General features: G+C 57.4%; 1 protein-coding gene across 1 annotated transcript; it reads right to left on the reverse strand.

Moving 5' to 3' along the window:
• Positions 1–5,119: 5,119 nt before the first annotated feature.
• On the reverse strand, positions 5,120–7,576 carry DMRTA2 (DMRT like family A2; the record flags this gene model as incomplete). The annotated part of the gene is made up of 2 exons (XM_082766310.1): positions 6,182–7,576; positions 5,120–5,997 (listed from the first exon to the last, which is right to left on the reverse strand). Exons 1-2 carry the CDS (start codon positions 6,672–6,674, stop codon positions 5,120–5,122), a joined length of 1,371 nt encoding a protein of 456 aa, XP_082622436.1. The 5' UTR covers positions 6,675–7,576.
• Positions 7,577–16,217: the final 8,641 nt, after the last annotated feature.

The raw sequence follows: 16,217 nt of genomic DNA on the forward strand, positions 1-16,217 counted from the left end.
TGCATCCCACACATCACCACTTCTTACAGAAAAGGTACCCACAGATTGTAGGTGACAAGATTTTGCTGTTCCATCAACACAGGCCTGTCAGGAAGCACTGTTTTTCCCTCTAGTTTAAAGTTTGCAAGGAGTTAAGATAAAATCTAAGACTTTAGCTCCCACATACAGGTAAATCCAACACTGCACAAAACAACATTCCAGGCAGAATTATCCCCCAGGCGTGTGTCTCATCATGCCCTTGTCCACGTGTCTGCCGAATTCACACCTGGGGTAGAGCCGAAGAGGAGCTCACTATCCCATTTGGATAGAGCCAGCCTCAGCCTCTGTTAGTGTTAGCCGTGGTTAGCAATCAGCCTGTTGCAGTTTGGACTGTTAGTAATGTCTTCCTGTCTTTAAGCATTTCCATCTCCCTTGACTTACTCGCTTCCACATGAACAATCAATGAGTCACTGTAAAAACACCCATCCCCGTTCTACACCGATGGCAAGTTGCTCAGCCAGCATTGTGAGCATGCATGTAATTGAATCCCCTGATCTCCTCTTATCACTATATCAGAAATTAAGAGCTTCTCGTAGTTTCCCTGAAAATGTGAATCCTGCCACGCAGTACCTTCTTACTCTTGTTTAGCCTGTGCAGTGCAAAGGCTCCCTCAGGAAAGGCGCTTTGTAACAGGCTTTGAAGGCAGCCTGAGGAGCTGCCTGGCATGTCCCATGGCAATGGCTGCCCTTCAGCCCAGAGACTGACACAGCACTTTCATTGCGCTCTCATAATACGGGCACCAAAACGTTATTCCAGGGATTCCCAAGCACTTCCACAGCCCGAGCTCCTGCACCAAGCTCCCTGTGAGCTTTCATGAGCCCAAGGCCCTGCCAGCCCCCTCTGGTGTGCTGGAATTCACCCCCTGGTTCCTGCGAGCTGTGTGAAGGCCCTGCCTGCCCTCTGCACCCTGCTCCTTTAACCCCCAGCATCACCCCACTCCGGGTAGGGCCTCACACCTGCCTGGGGTCAGCCAGCATCTTCCCCTGCCCTCCAGGCCCTTCTTGGCCATCCCCCCAAGCAACACCTCGCTCTCCCCGCACCCTGCTTCCCCTCAATGGGTCTCCCAAATCCTGAAGGCAAGGCCAGGGCAGGATGCTCAGCTGGCGCTGATGTTCGGATGGTGCCGTGCACAGGGGCTGGTGATGCACGGGGTGCCACAGCTCCAGAGTGTTTCTTCCATTTACTGTTGGATTATGCAGAAACAAGGGGATCTGGCTGAAAAGGGATCGGTTTTAGATGAAAACACACTTAAAAATCTTTCTTTTTTTTTCTCCTGAAAACGAAAAGCTTGTTTTAAAAATAAAAAAAAAAAAAGGAAAAACGTTGTGCAACTTTAGTTTATTTCGTGTTTCGTGTCTCTTTTTTCTACCTCAAACCCAATATCGCGTTTCCTTCATTTTTCCAATAAAAAGATGAGGGGAGATGAAAGGGGAGGTCTGCAAAGGAACAGCAACGGAGCAGGAATCATTTCTGCAGCAGAGCATTTCTGCCGAAACCCGACTGAATCGGGGAGACCGAGATGGGAACGAACCCGCGGCTCCCCCGGTGCCCCCGGAGCGGCTCCGGCCCCGCCGGGTCCCCGCGCCCCGGCTCCGGGCGCCGCCGCCGCTCCCCGGTGCGAGGCTCCCGGAGGCAGCGGCTGCAGCCTCCTCGCCCTGCGGAGCCGCTCCTCCTCGTTTTTTCCACCTGCTGGCTCACGTCTCGATATAGTGAATACTTCCCCGGTGTCGTCCCGGCACGGGAGGGCTTGCCGCAGTTGCCATGGGGATGCAATGACAGCGCGGGGGGGATGCCCGCTCGGGGAGGGGAGGCAGGGGAAAAGTTTGGGGGACGCCTCGCCCTGCGCCCCGCTGGACACATGTCGGGACAGGGCGATACCCGGGCTGGCCGTCGGGAGGAAGGGATGTCCCGGAGGGAGAGCGGGGCGAGGGGAGGCCGGTGGGACGGGGAGGGGGCCGCTATCACCCCAGCGGTGCCGAGGCGGGCACGGCAAGCGGCTCTGCTCGCCCAGCGCCCGCACTCCCTTCCCTCCTTGCCTCCTTGCCTCTTTGCATCCTTGCCTCCTTCCCTCCTTGCTTCCCTTCCTTCTTGCCTCCTTCCCTCCCCGCGGAGGCAGCGCCGTGCCGCGGGCGCTCCCCAGGCCGGCAGCGGGGCACCGGCAGGCGGGGGAGAGCCGGGAGCAAAAGGCAGGGCCGGAGCCGGAGGGAAGCGACCTCGCCCGGGGGCTCCTTTATCCCCCAGGGCCCCCGCGACAAGCCGGCGAGGCCCACGGGGTGAGGGGAGGCGGCTGGGGGGGTGCCGGAGCCTTCCCGAGCCGGCCTCGGCCTCGGAGGCCGCCTGGCAGCGAGCGGGGCGCGGAGAGGTTCATGTTGGGTGAAGGAATGTGGTTTCGCTACTAAACTGTTAGTCTAATTTGATCTTTATCGTGGCGCGGATTAGTGCTGATTCCCGTCAAGCAGCGGTGCCGTTAATATCGCTGCGGAACGCGGCCGGCTGTGTGCGGCAGCCCCCGGTACAGCCCCGCCGCTGCCCGCGACCAATGGATTAAGATTTAATTAGCAGAGAAGTTTGGGAGCGCTCGCCTGCAGCCTCGCCGCTTTACAAATAATTTATACTCGGTCCCGCGGATTTTTATTCAAGTGACAGCATTTTATTTTACTCTAAAAGGGACCTGAATATTTTATGGCCTGCCAGAGGCTTCTGTGCACGAACCTCTCCGAAGCAGCTTCGAGCCCAGGGGATTTTTTTTTTTTTTTTAATCTAGGGGAATTACATCAATAGGGACAATGTATCAGGTTCTCTTCCCCCCTCCTGCTGCTCCCCCCGGTTTAACATCCTAAACTATCCATATGAAAGTTAATCGTCGTGATCCCCACGGTCGGCTGTATAAATCCAAGCTCAAGCCAATCTCCAGGACGCGGCAACAATTCGGATAAATCGTCCTGCCCGGCCAACTACACAAGAATGGCTTTTATAATTAAAAGGGGAGCCGAGTTAAATCAACACCTCCTAAGCCCTTCTCAACAGGGCTAGAATGGGAGAAATGTGGCGACCTGATTTCTTTAAGTAGCAGCTCTTTGTAGCCCATTCATAATGCTAGATATGGAAACCCATCCTGCACAAAGTCAGCTGCCAAACGAAAAAAGAAAAAAAAAAAAAAAAGAAAAAAAAATGAAAAAAAAAAGTTTATTCAGATGCTCAAAGTCCATCTTTTTTTTTCTTTCTTTCCAGTCTAACATAACCCTGGCACTTTATAACCAAACAGACAACTCCTTTTCCAATTAAAGTGGAATTAGGAAACTCAATCAAATTAGCTCACTATTAAAGCCCTTCTTTATTAAACCGTTTTATTGTAGTAATATTAAGTTTCACCCGCTCTTGGAACACGAGACTCTAAAAAGTTTCCCTTGTGATATTGATTTGGCTGCTCCCGGGGTGGATCGGGGTCAAAAGTATTTACCTAGGTGTAATCTGCAATATTTACTCCCCGAAGAAAATCTTAAAATTGTATCCAGCTTGATCAATCGCGCCGGGGAGCGCAGAAGGGCGTTTCGCTGCCTCCAGCTTTTGGGGCCGGGGCTGGTCGCCAGCCCCCGGCGACACGGAGCTGTCCCCGGCTGCGGGGCTCCCCCGGCAGCTGGCAGCCCGTGTTTACCCGCGTCTGTTTGCAGTGCGAGAGCAAACAGTCCAGCTGTGCCACGGAGCGCTTCGGGGGGATTAGGTTTCCATACCAACCAACTTTAGGAGCCTCCACGGGTTTCGTGCAGCCCCGCACCGCGCCCGCTCTGGGTGCGTGAGCATCCTCCGGCCGACCCGAGCGCAGGCACGAAGTGGGATGGGGCCGGGGCAGCGCCAGCCCCACTGCACCCAAGACCCCCCCCGGATCCCGAAAGCAAAGCGGAGAGGTGCTCCCGAAGCAGCGGCCGGGCGCGCCCCCGCCTCCGGCGCGCCCCCGCGCCCTGGGCGGCCGTCAGCTGCGGCCCCGGGGAGCCCCCGCGCCGTTCAGTGCCAGCAGACCAGGGGCAGATCTTCTGAAAACGACAGAAAAAAGAAAAAAAGGAAAAAAAAAAATCGGCAAGATTTGTAAGGAAAATTTCCCGCTTCAACTTGCATCTCCGGTTTTTATTTTATTATTTTTTTTTCTGGCGTGAATAAGATAAAGACCAGAACTGGAAATAAAGTTCTTTAACAATTTCAGTTGATACGGAAATTGGTCCCATTTGTAGGCTTCGCTTTTATTTGCAAATTTTCCGGAGTCTGCCTGGTTTCACGATGATAAAAATGTAATAAACATATTTGTACTAGTTTTGTAGACTCCTTCTGATATTGACCGTGCTTGCCAAACCAATCTCCCAAAACACTCTCACCGCCTGATCAAATACCACTTGCCACTTATACCACTGTTGTTTTTTTTTAATAGAAAATAACATTTATTTCTATGAAATGGAAACACAGAATTACCTGTTAGAAACAGCAAGAAGTTTGCTACATTGGAACGAGAAAGCAATTTTCTTGCAGATCACAAATGAAGGAGGCTTATTAAACCATCATACACCATTGGCGCCTGGGTCCTACGGACAGTTACAAATATATCTACTTTCCAATGTTATATACAGGTCGTAACATTTCCGGGGGCAGGAGGAGAAGGGCTTTCAATTTGACAATATATTTCATCTATATGCCTGGTAAGTATTACAATGAGCTGTCTAACCTTTAGCTTAACGTTAATACCAAGTTCACCTACGAGTTACATTAATAACTTAGATTTCCATTTTATAACATTATACACTTGCTAGTATACATATATATAAATGTATGGGGGGAGTGTGTGTGTGTGTGTGCGCGGTACGTGTGCGCGTACCCACCCCGCAGCACACCCAGGGTATATCCATGCTTATGGCCATAAGCAACAAAGAGCGACTCGTGCCTCCCCAACCCAAGCGCACCTTCTGGCCCTCTGAAGGCACCCAGCTCTGCCCAGCTCCCTGCCCACCCCCAAGTGCCACCGAGGGCGGTGGCAGCAACCGCACCCGAGCCCCCTGGCCATGCTGGCACCCCCCACCCCGCCGCCGAGGCCGCGCTATTGCTTCTCGGGGGTGTTGTTGACCATGGGCCCGTAGAGGCCGCCGGAGTAGACCTGCTCCTTGTGCACGGCGGAGCGGTCTCGCATGAGGTCGCTGAAGGCGTAGTCCACGGGCGGCCGAAAGCCGAGCGTGGGCATGAGCCCGGCCGTCGAGTAAGGGGTCATGAAGGCCAGTCCCCGGCTGTGCGCCGAGTAGGCGAGGCGCAGCGGGTTGAGTCCCAGGTGGGTGCCCAGCGGGTAGGCGCTGGCCTCGGCCCCGAAGTGCGTGGCGTTGGGCTGCAGCGGGGAGAAGGCCGAGCGGCTGCCCAGCGTGCCGATGGCGGGGGCCATGGCTCCGGCTATCAAGGGCCGGTGGTGGTGGGCGGCGGCGGCCGGGGCGGGCGGGAGGCCCTGCAGGGCACCATCCCGAGCCCAGCCCTCCTCGGGGCCCTTGTCCGGGCCGCGGTTGTTGAGGATCTGCTCGATGGCCTGCACCACGTCGCCGCCGCAGCCCTGCAGCACCAGCTCCAGCACGCTGCGCTTGTGCGCCGGGAAGACGCGCGTCAGGATGTCGATGGGAGTCCGCTGCCGGCCGCCGGCCGAGGGCGACGGGTCCTGCTCGTCCTTGTCCGCCTCCGAGCCCGAGTCCGAGCCCAGCGGGCTGATGGAGCCCGGGCTCTCCTCGCCCTCCTTCGGGCCCTTGGAGACGGGCGAGCTGAGGAAGGACTCGCCGTCCCCGTTCTCCGAGCCCGAGCCGTGGCGAGCCTCCGGGGAGGAGGTGCCGGGCGCGGCCTCGCCGTCGGGGGACAGGGGCTTCCCGGCCGCCTGCTGCGGGGTCACGGCGCGGCTCGGCAGCAGCGTCTTGGGGAACAGCTCGAACTTCTGCACCTTGGCGTCTGCGGGGCGCGGGGGGGAGAAGGGAGAGAGCCGTCAGCGCGGCCGCCAGCCCCACACGGACACACAGACACAGACGGACACACAGACAGACGGACACACAGAGCCACGCACCCCCCGTCCGTCCGTCGGTCCGTCCATCCGCCCCACACCCCCACCCTCAGCCCCATCCCCTCGCAGCCTCACCTGAGGCGCCGGCGCCTCCCTCGCCGCCGGCCCCGGCGCAGACGGAGCCGAAGACCTCGTACGCGGGTCGGGGCGGGATGATGCCGTTGGCGGCCGCCAGGGCCAGCCCCTCGGCGGTGCCGTAGAGCAGCTGCAGCTCGCGGGCCTCGTTCTCCTCCTGCGCCTGCTGGCGGCGCAGCGCCACCTGCGCGGCCATGACGCGCTGCCGCTCGGCGATCAGGGTGCACTTGGCGCACATGCAGTCCTTCCAGCGGCAGTACCGCTTGTGGCCCTTCAGCGCCGACACCACGCCGTGGTTGCGGCACCGGGCGCACTTGGGCGTCCGCGGGTACTTCTCGGCCGCCCGCAGCAGCAGCGGCGGAGCCCGCAGCAGGCTCCCGGCCACGCTCACCGGCAGCGTCGCCGCCGCGGCCGCCGCCGCCGCCGCCACCGAGCTGGGGGGCACCGGGGGGGCCGCGGCGGGCACGCTGGGCAGCTCCGAGCGCAGCTCCATGCCGCCGGCCGCAGGGAAGGGGCGAGCCCGACGGCGGCCCCCGAGGGGCCGGGGCACCCGCGGAGCGCCCCCGGGGCTCTAGGCGCGGGCACGGGGCGCGGGCGGGGGCCCGGGGGGCGGCATGCGAGCCCCCCCCGCCTCTCGCCGCGGCTCCCGGAGCCCCTCCGCGCCCTCCCGCCCCCCTCCTTTCCTTTCCTTTCTTTTCCTTCCTTCTTCCTTCCTTCCTCGCTCCCCGCTGCGTCCCCGGGCTCTGGGCGCGCAGCTCAGGCCGCCCCCGCCGCCCCGCTGTCCGGGCGCACCTGGCGGGGCAGCGCCGAGTCCATGGCGCCGGGCTCGCCGCCGAGCTGTGCCGCCCCCCGGGGCCGGCGAGCCCCGGTGCCGCCGGGCTCGGCTCCCCGCTCCCCCCTTGCGCTGTTATCACCGGTCAGCGGCGTCCCTCCACGGAGCAATCCGGCTCCTCCGGCGGCACGGCCCCTCGCCACGAGGGCAACGATCCAGGAGGGGAAAAAAACAAAACAAAACAAAACAAAAAAAAGAAAAAAGAAATTAAAAAAAAAAAAAAAAAAAGAAACCGCCCCGAGCGGCCGCACCGGGACCGCGCTCCCGGAGCGGGCAGAGCCGACGGCGGCACCGGGCAGCGGGACCCGCGGCCGGGGCCGTTCGGGCCGGTTCGGAAGGGCTCGGCTGGGCTCGGCGAGGTTCGGAAGGATTCGGCGCGGTTCGGCCGGGCTCGGGACGCGCCCCGCGCGGCCGGAGCTGCCCGGAGAGCGCGGTGGCCGCCGCGCCGCCCGCCGCCACTCGCGCTATTGTTGCGCCCCGCGTTGCCATTAGGCAACATTTGACAACAATGTGGCGCCTGCTATTGGCCAGGGGCGGGAAGCGCCGCGCTGATTGGCCGCCCGCGGGCCCGCCGCGTCCGCCCGGCGGCTGCCGGAGCGCGGGGAGTCGGCGGCGCCCGGGGGGAGCGGGGAGAGCGCGGCCGGCGGGGCCGGGGGTGTGCGAGTGTGAGTGAGTGTGTGAGTGTGAGTGAGTGTGAGTGAGTGTGTCACTGGGAGTGTCACTCTGTCACTCGCAGGGCTTGTGCGAGTGTGTAAGAATGTGTCCGATTTCTCGCTACCTGAGAGTTTGGCTTTTTTTTTTTTCATTTTTCCTTTTTTTTTTTTTTTTTTTTTTTTCTCCCCGTATCCCACTTCAAGCCGCAGTCGCCTTGCCAATTGCTCTCGGGTTTATTTTTATTTATTTTTTTTTTTTCTCCAGGGTGTCACTTGTCCAAAGGGTGGAGGGGAAATGCAGTGTGCAAGGTGACCGTTCAGCTGATGGTCTCCCCCTCCCCTTGGCGATTTGGTGTTTCAACAGAACCTAACGATGCCTCCCTGCTTCCTTTCCTTTCCTTTCCTTTCCTTTCCTTTCCTTTCCTTTCCTTTCCTTTCCTTTCCTTTCCTTTCCTTTCCTCTTATCCTTCTTTCTTTCTTTCTTTCTTTCTTTCTTTCTTTCTTTCTTTCTTTCTTTCTTTCTTTCTTTCTTTCTTTCTTTCTTTCTTTCTTTCTTTCTTTCTCTCTCTCTCTCTCTCTCTCTCTCTCTCTCTTCCTCTCTTCCTCTCTTCTTCCCTTCCTCCCTTCCTCCCTTCCTCCCTTCCTCTCTCTTTTCTTTATTTCTTTCTTTCCTAGCTTCCTACCTTCCTTCTTTCTTCTTTCTTTCCTTCTTTCTTCCTTTTCTTCTTCCCCCGTTTCTCTTTCTTTCTCCCTCTCCCCCTCCCTCTCCCCCTCTCCTGTTCTTTCCTTCCCCTTTCCCTCTCCCTTCCCTCTCCCCAGACCCTCACTCCCGGCCGCCCCAGGCCCCACCGGAGGTGAGTTCAGACCCGTTCCTCTCCGCTCCGCTCCGTGCTCGCTCCGCAGCCCGCTCCCGGCCGCCCCCGCCGGTGCCACCGCCGCCACCGGGCCCGGCGCTGCCCGGGGACAGCGACAGCGAGGGGGACGGCTCGGGCCGGACACCGTGCGTGAACCCAAAAGCTTTTGTTTTAGCCTTAACCACCCCGCCTTGACGTCACCTTCGCGGGGAACCGGCCCGCCTGGGGAGGAGGTAACGGGCTGGGAGCTTTGGGGGCAAATAACGGCGCCTGCTTCCCCGAGGGCTCTCACCTCCGCTGCCTTCCCACGGGACGCCTCCGGACTCGGCGGCACTCGGCAGAGCCCCCGGGACGAGCTCCGGGGGCTCCCTCCCGAGATCGGCACCCCTGGGGTCGCCGCTCTGCGCCCGCGGGGAGAAGCGGAGCGCTTTGCTTCGCCTCGCTTCGCCTTGCCCTGCCTTGCTCTGCTTTGATTTGCATTACCTTGCCTTGCTTTGCTTTACCTTGCATTGCTTTGCTTTGCTTTACCTCGCTTTGCTTTGCCTTGCTTTGCTTTTCTTTACCTTGCTTTGCCTTGCTTCGTTTTCCTTGCCTTGCCTTGCTTTGCTTCGTTTCGCCTTGCCCTGCTCTGCTTTGCTCGGGACACGGCTCCCCCCGGGGCGCTCCCACCCGTGCCCTTTCCGCGCAGGGCCCCCGGCCGCTCCCCGCTGCAGGACAAGCCGCGGCCGCTGCCCCGTCCCCTCTGTCACCCTCCTGTGCTTAGAAAATTTGCAGATCCCGCAAACTTCTGATATTTCTTGCCGTTGCACTTCGTCGTTCTTCTTCTTTCCTATATATTTATTTTTTACTTGTATTTTGTTACGAAATGAACGTTTCCCCACCCGACTTTCTGTGTGTGCAGCTGCCACCCGCTCCTCGTGATGAAGGTGTTATGACACCTTTATTTAATACAGTCGAGAAGTCAAAATATCCGATTTAATTTTATTTGCAAGCACTAATTTTACTCTCGGGGGAGAATTACTCAGATCATCTGGTTTAATTGGGAATTCGTAGAACTCGATCAGACTGAAAGAGAAACAATTAAAGTATTGCTTTGTGTGGGCTTAGCACAGAGGAAAGGTTCTCCCTTCTTCCTAGCAGTTTTGTTTGGTTTTGCGTTGTGTGACTTTTTTTTTTTTTTTTTTCCTGCAAATACCTTTTCCTTTCCGCCCCGAGGCAGCCTGCCATCACCACCGACACGGGACACGGGTTCCGCCGATTTCCCCGCTTCCTTTTTCTTTCAGCTTCGATTTAAATGAAAGGGCTGGGTCCTCCTTTCCTTTCACGGCGTTTTTTAAACGACGAAAAAATTTGCAAGCAGCCAATTCCAAAAAAATAAATAAATAAAAATAATAAATAATTTTAAAAAAAGAAAGCCACCGAGCAGCTGATCAGCCAGTGAAACGCCGTGATTCCTGCGCAGAGCCTCGTCCCGTTAGCGTTACCCCAAAGGACGGGGTGGAAGTTTGGAGCACTCGGAGCGCTCAGCGGGCAGCACCCCGACCCCGCCGCGTCCCGCACGGGTCCCGCACGGGTCCCGCACCGCCCTGCTCGGAGCGGGCTCAGGCACCGCGTCCCGGCGCTGCGCACCCCAGCATCTCCGTGTGTCCCAGCTCAGCCCCTGGCCCCGACCCCCTTTCCCCCATGCTGTATTTTCGAGCATCACGCCCAGCACGCAGACAACAGGGAAACACTCGGGGTTCTTCCCCCACCCCGTAAAAATAAATAAATAAATAAATAAATAAATAATGTTTATTGCAAGAGCACACAAGGCACCCCCGGGGTTCAGCAAGTGCTGAGGATATTTAGCAGGAGCCCGCAGGCTCCAGCCCCAGCTGCTGCCGGCTCCGGGCCCCCCCACTCCTCAGCTCCAGCCCCTGGCTAGCTCCGGCCGCCGCAGCGGCCGCTTCCGAGCGTCTTCCAACGATTCCTGCCGTTTTCTTTACAAGGTGCCTCCAGCCAGCACAGCCCGGCCCCCCGAGGCTCGCCTGTCCGCGTATTTGAGCAACGACCCCGTCCTTGGTGCGCTTCGGAGGCTCTGCCTGGCCCCCAGCCCTGGGAAGCGGGACAGGCGCTGCGCACCTTTCGTACATTTCACCCGAGCAAAACCCAGCCGGGCTGTGGTTTAGCCCGGGCCAGCAGCCCCGCATTTGGTGGGGTGGGGTTTTGGGACTTTGTCCCTCTTTGTCCCGGCGTGGGGTGCCGAGGCTGGGCAGATTTGGGGCTCCACGCACAACCCGCGAGTGGGCGCCGGGCTGCGGGACGGGAGAGCCTCGGCGCCTTGCGCGATACAACCCGAAACGCTGCTTTTCTTTCTTTTTTTTTTTTCCTTTCCTTTCATTTCTTTCTTTCCTTTTTCTTTTCTTTTTTTTTTTTTTTTTCCTCTTTTCCCAGAAAGACACAATCTTCCCTTGGTTATCTCCCTCCTCGCTCCCCCTTGATCTCCCTAAAAGCCTCCCTATGCATCGCTGCACCCGTGCAAAACTTTGAGAGGGCTGCATGCGACGGTGCCGCTGCATCTTCCCCCAATTACAGTAGTAAAATCTTAATTAAAAAGAGCCCGGCTATTGGCTGCCATGCGGGGGAAGGCAGACACGCACGCCCGGAGGCAGCGCAGCGCCCGGAAGCATCCCCGAGAAATATAGTTCTTGATTAGTGTATTTTCATCTCGTTCTTAGCGGAAGACAGTTTGTAAGTACCTGCTAATGTTAGTGCTCTTTAAGGTTTCAATTGTTCTAGGGGGTTTGCCATTGACTTTTTCATTATTTACCTACTGAATCAAAGTAAGCAAATGCCATCTGTTTCCCTGCTGCTATCATCTTCACTTTTAATTATCCGCCCAGCAGCCTAATAGAGATGATATTAAACTAAATCTTTTTGACATTAAAAGTAATTATCCCCAAACCAATATTACAAACCCGAGCCCCACCTCCCCCCAGGCAGGCGGCACACTCCGCCGAGCCCGGCCGAGCTCCCGCAGCCCGGCGCGGGGAGCGGCTGCAGGGGATCCCCCCGGCCCGGGCTCCTCGAGTAGCTGCGACGTGATTAACTCCATTTCCCCGCTCCCAGTGGGGGAGGAAAGAGAGACGAGGAGAGAGGTTTGAGGCCGAAGCACGGGAAAAACGGGGCTCGGGGCTGCGGCCGGGGCCGGTGCGGAGCCCCCCCGGGGGCGGCTGGAAAGCCCCCAGAGCCCTGGTGCTGAGCCCAGGGCTGCCCCTCCGAGGATTTTCCCCGTCCCACGGCACCGGAGGAGCGGGCTGAGGAGCAGGGTCCGAATTTGGGGAGGGGGCGAGTGGCCGGACAGATGTGTCCCCCCCCCTCCGCCGGGTCACCTCGCTGCGACCCCAACTCCTCGGCCACGTCCCCTCTCTGCCTCTCGCTCTTGGTGCGAGCCGGAGCCGCGGCCCCCATTTCCTTTAATATGTGCTAAACTGAGCTAATTTTAATTGCATGTTTCAACTTTGCTAATTAAATAGAGCGGTCTAATTAAAAGTGACTAGGGAACAGTTTTAATTCAACCCTCTACTTTTTTAACAATCCATTATGCAACAAATCCAGGGTAAGCCCTCCCTTTAAAAAAAGCTACAGATGATTGAGTTTTTACACCTTTTTACACGCTCACAATGGGGGGACCTGACCCAACATATGTAGCGGCGGGGCCGGGCCCCCCCCGGCTCCCCGGCGGGGCTTTGGGAAGGGGCTGCCCGGCTGCTGCTGCCCTGCCGGAGCGCTGCCGGCCCCGGCTGCCTCCCGGGGCCTCCCCGCTGGAAGTGCGGAGACTATTAGCCCGGCAGAGGTTAGAGTAGCACATCCCCAAGACAGCAGCCCAGGATTTGGGAAAATCGGGCTCTTTACACGCTTCATCTCTTCACCAAGTGCTCATTAGGTTGTTAACCTCTGGTTCACATGAAAGGGGCATGTGATGAATCCCCTCCCGAACAAATGGGCGCATCCCCCTTCAGGCACCGAACAAAGCCCTTAAAATAACTGCACAAGAAAGCCTTTAGTTGTTACTCTAAAATTTCTTTTCTCTGAGAGCTTGTGCCCGTCCGCACACACGCACAGACACACGGAAAGCAGAAGAAAAGCACACACACACCACCCCCCGTCCCCCTCGCACCCCGTTTGCTGGAGCTGAAACCCGAAATCCCTGGGCCTCTGGTGCTGTCTGGTGCCCCCCTTTCGGGCCGGGGGGTCCCCAAAGGGGCAGAAAGGGACCGTGAGCTTTGTGGGGGCAGACCTGTTTGGGAAGCTGCGGGGCCGGGGCCGCCCTAATTCTCCCTAAGCGCCTTTAGGGATTCATCGCATGGGGGACCCGGGCGGGAGCCCCGCTGTGACCCGAAAAGGGGACACCCCAGGGGGTGTCCCGGGGGTCCAAGGCTGCAGCCACGGCGGAGGATGCTGTCCCCTTGCGCTGCCCCGTCCAGGGCTCTCCTTGCTCGTAGAGGGGCGGCCGGGAGCGGAGCCTGCGCTCCGGCATTCCCACAGCTATTGTATGGATTTTAGCCTCTTTAAGAGCGTTCCTTCTCTCTCTCTCTCTCTCTCTCTCTCCCTCCCTCCTTCTCTCTCTCTCTTTTTATTCCCCAGCCCCTCGGGCATGGATTACAGCGGCAGACAATTTTCCCTTCGCACCTTATTGATGGCTAAATGCACTCGGGGATGCTGGAGGGCGGGGAGCGGGGGCTCCCTGGAGCTCTGCGGGCTCCCCAGGCACCGGATCGGGGGCGAGGGGAGAGAAAAAGACCCCGAGATAGCGGCCCTGGCCCCCTGCGTCCCCCCTCGACCTGCAAGGGGGGTCCCTGCCGCGGGGAGCCCCCGCCTGCTGCATCCTCGCCGGCAGCCGTGGGCCGGCGGCGTGGAAGTGCACACTCACAGGGCCGTGCACACGCCCGTGCACACGCACACGCTCGTGCACACGCACACACACCCACGGCCATGCACAAGCACGCACCCGCAGGTGAAGGGGAGCCGGCAGCTCGGAGCCCGCAGGACTCGGGGAAGCCCCGCTCCGCTAATTTACTGCAGGGCACTCCGAGAGGTTCATTAAAACGGCTCTTGTCAGCTCCCTAACGATCCGAGAGCGTTTTAATTATATTTTATATTCCCCTACCCGTCCCCTAACTTCAAACACATGGTAAAAAGGATTTGCCGTTTTGTTTCAGGTAAAACCTAATAATTAAAATTCAGACCCCGTCCCATGCATCTGCTTCGCCTTTGCCAAATGAATTGAAGGGAGAGAGAAAAGCGATTTCATTGAGATCACAGATGGGGTGCAGGTTTTTGGAAGAAATTTGAGAAACACCATTGTCCAGAATCAAAACTCTATGTCTTGCCCCACAAAGGGGGCTGCTTTAAGCCCCTCAACTTCTATGGGGCTTGTTTTTTAAACTTTAAGTGTTCCGCACAATAAGCTGCCACCAAAATGTCACAACCGCTCTGATTCCAAGTGTGTCTCGCTGCAAAGGGTGCCGAAAAAATGAAGGGAGCAAAGGGAAGGAGTGTAATTAAAAGCCCCGGAGCCCTCCTGCCTGCTGGGGCAGGGCGTGAGGGGGGCGCGGGCACCCCGGGGTGCTGCCGGCCCGGCCCTGCCCGCGCCTTGCAGCGCGCCCACGTTTGGGAGCCTAAATCGTTCCATTAGCCGAAAGCAGAAGATTAAGCCTTTTATTTTTATTCATGACGATGACAGCTCCGGTCGGATTTGCCGGAGGATCTCCCCCTCACCCCCCCCCCCCAACCCCCCGCCCCGTGTTTGTTGCCCTAGGAGCTCAGGAGCTTAACAGCCCTGCCGGAATGCGATGGATAAATACAACCTATGTCGTTAAAGAGACATATCGAGCGGCGGCGGAGGGGCGGGAGGAGAGGGCTGCTTTAGCAGCACCATCAACAACCACGGGCGCTTAGGGAAAAAGACCAAAAAAAAAAATAAATCTTGTATTTTATTTTATTTTTTTCGGTGAACGCGCGCTGTTTAACCGGGCCCTATGCACACGCAGGCTCCCCCTCAGAAGTCACCCACGGCCTCTCCGCCGTCCCCTCAGGCTCCCCCCGGTCTCCTCCAGCCCCAGGAGGCTCCAGGGAGGCGGCCGGGTCCTGCCCGGGGTGCCGGGGTCCGTTTTCCCTGCCCGCCGCCATGCCGCGAGGCAGCGAGGTGCGAAGCCCTCGGGCTCCGTCCCGTGCCCGCCGCCCGCGGGGCGCCTGAGGCGAGGAGCCCGCCTGAGGCGCCGCCGCCATTTCCTCAGCGCAGCGCCCGGGCTCTTCCCCCGCCGAGAGCTCCCGGCAGGGAGCAGGTGGCCACTCCGGTGCCCTTCACACGGATGCCGGCCCCCGTCCCGTCCCGCTGCGGGCTCCCCGGGCCGTTTTCCCCTTGCCGGTGGCCGCCGCCGTCGAGCTCCTCACACGGGAGCCGGGCCTCGCACCGGCTGAGGGCGGGAAGGCCCCGATGGCGGCTCCTCAGGGAGCCTGGGGCCGTCCTGGCCGGGTCTGAGGGTGTGGAAGTGGAGGCGGCAGCGATGGCTCGGGGTGTGCGGGGAGGGAGCTTAATTAATTAATTAATTAAGAGGAGGAAGAACTGGAGCTGGCTCCTGCAGGCTGGGAGACGCGGCAAAGCGGCGTTTGCTGTGGACCTTTGAGACGAAACGAGAGGGACCGGCCGCAGCCAAGTTGCGCTCTCCCCTGAAGCACACCCACAGCGTGCTGCCTCAGGGGTGCTCCAAAAAAGGTGAATTCCTGCGGTTCTGAGCAATATTGTCACCACAGAAAACCAAACCAAACCAAATCAAGTCAGGAGAACTTGAAGAAGTCATGCAAAACGTTTTTTTCGTTATTTTCCTTAGGGTGAAGAAGTGTTAAGTTTATTTCTCCTGGCTCTGGAGCTTTCTGTCAGCAAACTGCCTGCCGAGAAGTCCCCATCCACAGGCGGGGAGCTTGCTTTTGGGGTCTGTGGGACCAGTGCTGCAGTGACGATGTTATTTCCCTTAGGAGACATGCTAAGAATTTGTCGTTCTCGTTGAAAATAACATTACAGTAGGTCTGTCCTTAAATGTAGCCATCTCATGCCATTCCACGTCTGTTTTGTAAGAACCGGACCTCTTTTTCGTTATTAATAACGATTTCTCCTATGTAAAATCGTTTATTCCCTCTTTAGTTGAGAGTGCTTAAACAGGGATGCAATATGTCGTAGAGTGTGTAAAGTCTTCAAGCTTATTCTGTGCTTAAAATCGTATGAATCCTACCAACTTTGATAATAATTATTAGTCCATTTTCTTAGTGGCATATAAATATCCTGAAAACCCATTTTTCTGAAATAAGTGAATTGGCTGTAATTAAAAATATCTGCGATTATGGTAACTGAAAGATATTTCTTTAAATCCACATACTCTTTGAGGGCAACCAATTCCAGTTTCTCTCGGAAGATGAATTCCTCATGATAAGATTCTTGTAAGCAAGTAATTATAGAATATCTTTATTTTATGTTTTTAACCATTTTTAACCAGTGAAAGAAGAAACCCATCAGAAGACTTTAAAAGGAAAGATCAAACAATATTTCTGTAACAACACTTTATTCTTTAGCAGCTTTTTTGGCAGTATAATTTCCATTGTGCTTCTCCCGTACAACTCTGCTTCGGCTGCTCTTCATTTATGAGCTTGATTCTTACCCT

Source organism: Aythya marila (assembly GCF_965140915.1).
Source record: "Aythya marila genome assembly, chromosome: 8".
NCBI classification, from domain to species: Eukaryota; Metazoa; Chordata; class Aves; order Anseriformes; family Anatidae; genus Aythya; species Aythya marila.